At 40.6% G+C, this 5263-nt stretch overlaps 1 protein-coding gene across 1 annotated transcript in view; it reads left to right on the top strand.

The window, feature by feature from the left end:
- Window positions 1–138: 138 nt before the first annotated feature.
- Window positions 139–5263, top strand: part of LOC133981042 (synaptosomal-associated protein 25-like) — a 10030-nt gene continuing 4905 nt past the window's right edge. Inside the window, 2 exon segments of the mRNA XM_062419929.1 lie at window positions 139–243; window positions 1529–1577. Of these exon segments, the coding sequence (XP_062275913.1) occupies window positions 139–243; window positions 1529–1577 (154 nt within the window).

Raw genomic sequence — 5263 nt, 5'->3', positions numbered from 1 at the left:
ACACGTCAGGGGAATCCGATCCATTAGCCTCCAGTAGTGCTAAAAGTACAGGGCATAGTCACTACACAACCTTTACCAATGGTCACGAGCTTTGGGTAGTGAAACCGAAGAATGAAATTGTGGATAAAAGCGGCCAAAATGAGTTTCCTCCAGGTAGTGTCTGTCAGCCTTAGGAGCCAGCTGAGGTGGTTTGGGCATCTGGTCAGGATGCTTCCTGGACGCCTCCCTTTAGAGGTCTTCCAGGTACGTCCAACTGGGAGGAGACCCAGAACCAATGGAGGGACTATACATCTCTCCTGGACTGGGAACGCCTCGGGATCCTGCAGGAGGAGCTGATGAGTGTTGCTGGGGAGACGGATGTTTGGGTTACATTGCTCAGACTTCTTCTTCTCAGGCTCACTGCAGGCTTCACGTTTCTATACGTTTCTATATAGGACCACAACTGCTCCAAACTAGTCGCGATGTCTCAAATCCTGCTCATAGAAAAATGGCAATCGGACTGTACTTATATACAGTACCAGTCAAAAATTTGGACACACTTTCTCATTTAAGGGAATGGGGAGGTGTGTCCAAACTTTTGACTGGTACTGTAGCTTTATGCATAATCTATTCACACACACATTGCCAACCTGCTGATCGGGAGGAATCCATCCATACGCATCGACATGTGGAGCCAGGAAGCGAACCGCCAATCTTCCGATTAGTGGACGACCTCTCTACCTCCTCAGTCTCAGCCACGTGGTAAACTGAGATTTAAGGTGAGCAGGGAGGAGTGAGTCTCTTTCAGCAGATCAATGTGATTAAAAACTGAAAGGAGAAAGAAGAAAAACAAACAACCACCAAGGAGAGGTTTGAAAACTGTCCCTGATAGTAACGGCATCACCACATGACAATTAACCCTCCTGTTGTCCTCGAGTCAAGGAAGGAAAGGAGGAAGAAGGGAGGAAAGGAGGGAGGAAGGGAGGAAGAAGGGAGGAAAGGAAGGAGGAAGGAAGGAAGGAAGGAAAGAAAGGAAGAAGGAAAGGAAGAAAGGAAGGACAGAGGAAGGAAGGAAGGAAGGTAGAAAGAAGGAAAGGAGGAAGGAAGGGAGGAAGGAAGAAGGAAGGAAAGAAAGGAGGAATGAAAGGAAGGAAGGAAGGAAGGAAGGAAGGTAGGAGGAGAAAGGAAAAGAGGAAGGAAGGAAAGACGGAGAGAGGAAAGAAGGAAGAAGGGATGGAAAGGTAGGAAGGAAGGAAGGAAGAAGGAACGAAGAAAGGGGGGATGGAGGGAGGAAGGAAGGAAGAGAGGAAAGAAGGAACAGTCAAAACAGACGGGGTCAACTTGACCTGGGAGGACGACACAAAGGTTAAATATGTAATAACTAACAAAACATAATGCATTTGGATAAAGTAACGTTATCTATGTGCATGCTAATTTTCATCCAAATTAATCGGAACCCAAAGCTGCCTGGAAGACGGGTCATCACGGCTTATAGCTCGTTATTATAATGTGTAGACTTATGCTTTGTTTATGTGTTTTCTTCTTCTAGAGTAAAGATGCTGGGATCATATCGTTGGTGAGGTTGGACGAACAAGGAGGTAATCAGCTCTACTTAATCTCTCTTTAAACTCACTTTTTTTATCCTCATTCTTTGTGCTGTCAAAAAAAAGAGAAAGATCTTTGCTTTCCATGTGACAAGCAAGGGATTTAAATAATGCTCCCATATTTTAGGATATCTGCTTATTGACTTACTGAGAGGTAAATGAGAAGCTCAGTTTTTATTGTTATTTCTGTGTGTGTTTAATAGTGTTATAGTAGTTCTTCTGAGATGTGTTAAACTTAGAGAGGCAATTTATTCTGCCTTTAAATATAAGTATCACTAGTTCTTATATGTTCGGTTCAGAGAAAATATCTTTCTACTATGTTTACAAGTTCAAATATAAACATAACCATAAATAAGAGAGGAAGTAGTTGATAATTAGCAACACTAAAATACACTTAAAAAGGGGAAAAACAGAATAAGAGTTTTAACCAAGTCAAATTAGGGAATTAAGAGTAAGAACAGAGTGTGATATCTATAGAGAAAGGTACAGGAAGCACTGTAATAAACTATAATTTAAAAATGTGTTTGTTTAACCTTAAATACTGTTCTTATTCTGACTCATAATTAGTCTCTACACCAATTCACATTCATACATTCCCCGTCAGTCATTGATAAAAGTTTGATTAGGAAGAAGGAAGAAGGGAGGAAAGGAGGAAGGAAGGGAGAAAGAAGGAAGGAAAGGAGGAAAAGGGAAGGAAAGGAGGAAGAAGGAAGGAAGGATGGAAGGGAGGAAGAAGGAAAGAAAGATGGAAGGGAGGAAGAAGGAAGGAAAGGAGGGAGGGAGGGAGGAAGGAGGGAAGGAAGGAGGGAGGGAAGGAAGGAAGGGAGGAAGGAAAGGAAGGAAGGAAGGGAGGAAGGAAGGAAGGGGGGAGGAAAGAAAGAGAGAAGGAGGGAGGGAAGGAAGGAAGGGAGGAGGAAAGAAAGAGAGAATGAGGGAGGGAGGAAAGGAAGGAAGGTAGGAAGGAAGGAAAGGAAGGAATTAAGGAAGGAAAAAAGGAAGGAAGGAAGGAGGAAAGGAAAGAAGGACAGAAGGAAAGAAGGAAGGAAGGAAGGAACAGTCAAAACAGACGGGGTCAATTTGACCCTGGAGGGCGACACAAAGGTTAATCTTTAATGAAGCTGTCAGAGAGCAAACAGAGTGTAGTAGTGTATAGAATATGAAGAATATAACATGTTTGAATGCTGATTTTTCAATTTTGTGTTAAGTACATATCAGTTTTGTACATTTGCATATCGGAAAATATATATCAGCTGCACAAAAAGTTTAAAAAAAGATGCATTTTATTTCCATTTTTCTATATTTGGTGTCACATTAGGAAAAGTCCACCTAGAGGAAATGTGTATAAGGCGTTTTTACAGCTCTTAAATGTAAAAACTGGTCAAATTTGAGCCTGAACAGCATGTAAAAGTTAAACTATGGCTCCTTAGAAAGTGAAATATTACAGTTTAGATGATAAATTTACAGATTAATTACTATCAGAGGGACAACAGGTGAGAGTCTCTACAGTAACTGATACTCGCTGCTGTTTTGAACCATGCAATGTTTGAAGACATGCTTTGATCTTTTCAATTGGGCTTGAAGCTTTGATTTATGAGGGATAATCAGCAACGATGATGATAATGTATGAAACCATCTGTTGCATACTGTCCGTCTCTATTGTTACTGCCATAAAAACCAACACCGCCATAAAACTCCTGTTCCTGTAACAGAGCAGTTGGAGCGTATTGAGGAAGGCATGGACTCCATCAACAGGGACATGAGAGAGGCAGAGAAGAATCTGACAGACATGGCTCAGTGCTGTGGTCTGTGTTTGTGGCCGATCAGGAAGTAGGTCTTCCTTCACCCGACTGGGTGGTCTAAGGAAACCCCTTACTGGTGCCCAGTTCCATTAAAATGAAGCTTTAATTGAGGTTTTAATTGAAATCTGCCTCCAAAATAATAATAAATCACTCTCATTAGTTGTTTTTCTGTACTAGGTAATCTGGATTTACCGTCACATGGACAAGGATCTCCTCAGTTGACAGAAATCATGTCACTTTGATAGTAATTAGTCTATTTGGCAGAAGTATGAACCTGGACATGTTGAGTACCCCAAAGTTTTATGTACAGAATGGGTCCCAAACATTTAGAACCTGCCAGATACTAACTTGCATGTGTTGTATCACCTATATGGACAATAGTTCAGCAACTTCTTGGTCAATTTGGACAATTTTTGGGTTTATTGAGGATCCTGAATCCATTTTCTGACAGTTTCAAAATACTCTTAACTCCCATTTTTTACCTGTCATGTGGCGCTTTTCCATTATACGGTTCTAGCACTACTCGATTCGACTCAACTCGGTTTTTATGGCGTCTCCATCAGGGATAGTACCTGGTACCTGGTACTTTTTTAGTATCTGCTCTGCCGAGGTTCCAAGCGAGCCGAGCCGATACTAAAATGTGACGTCAACAGACTGCCGGCCACTGATTGGTCAGAGAGTCACTGGTAGAGTCATGAGCCGTCCCACACAAGAATCAAACCCGGCATTTATAAATACCAACAGCAGCGTTACAGCGATACGGCTCCATTTTCTTGCTTTGTGTGAGACAGAAAGCCTCATACAGCAGCATGTACACCATCGCCTCCATGTCCTCCGTTGTTTATGTGTTTGTGTCGCGTATAAAACAAAGTCACGGCAGTTTAACGCAGCGTTGCTATGACGACCCCGCCCAAGTTGAGTAGGTACTAAAGTAATGGAAAAGCTCGTTCCTGGTACCAAACCGAGTCGAGTCGAGCCGAGTAGTGCTAGAACTGTATAGTGGAAAAGCGCCATTATACAGTACATCCATTCTCTCTCTTTTATTTTTTGAAAGATATTATTTAGCCATAGTCTTATTATTTTACTTGGGTATTGTACTTGCCTTAGTAACCACAGAGCCACCTCAGAGTGTAATGGTCTGTGAATTAAGATGTACGTGTTCTGCATCGTTTGGAAAATTGATTATTGATTAATTTCCTACAACTTATAACCAAGCTGCAGTTATTTCAGTAGCTTCAAATACATACGTTACATAAGTTCAATCCAATTGATTCAATGTCTTCTTAAATGTCTAAATTGAATGAAACCAGAAGTGGACGCTTTTGCAAGTTAGTATTAAGTAGTTTCTAAATGCTCGGGACTCATTCTGTATATTTCTAACGTCACACTTTAGGGTACTCAACATTTTTGGGTTCACAATAGAGATTTTTAGGCTGGCAAATAGACTAAATGATTCATTGGCCCTCAAATACAGTTCCACTGCTGCTAATTTGATCGCACAAGCATTTAAAATAGTCTTCAGATCATCTTCGGCCAGAATTTTGTGCTGTCAGTCATTTCTGTTCAACTTTTTAAAGACTTTTTCATCCACAATGACCCTTAAAAAGGTGTATTGACATAGTTACACATGTCAATCAACAGAAAATTAATAGTATTCTGATGATTTATTAGTCATGTAAGTGTATTTTAAGCAAATAATTCACTGGCTCCAGTCTCATATATGTGACTATTTTCTGTTTTTATAGTTTTCTGTGATAGTGAAGTGAATATATTTGGATTTTGGACTGTTGGTCGGACAAAATAAAACATTTAAAAACGACACTTTGGATCAGCAATAGATTCATTCAGAAAATAACTGATAATGAAAATAATTGTTAGTTG

This window comes from Scomber scombrus, chromosome 5 (genome assembly GCF_963691925.1).
Source record: "Scomber scombrus chromosome 5, fScoSco1.1, whole genome shotgun sequence".
NCBI lineage: Eukaryota > Metazoa > Chordata > Actinopteri > Scombriformes > Scombridae > Scomber > Scomber scombrus.
This window is presented reverse-complemented; position numbering and strand designations above follow the sequence as displayed.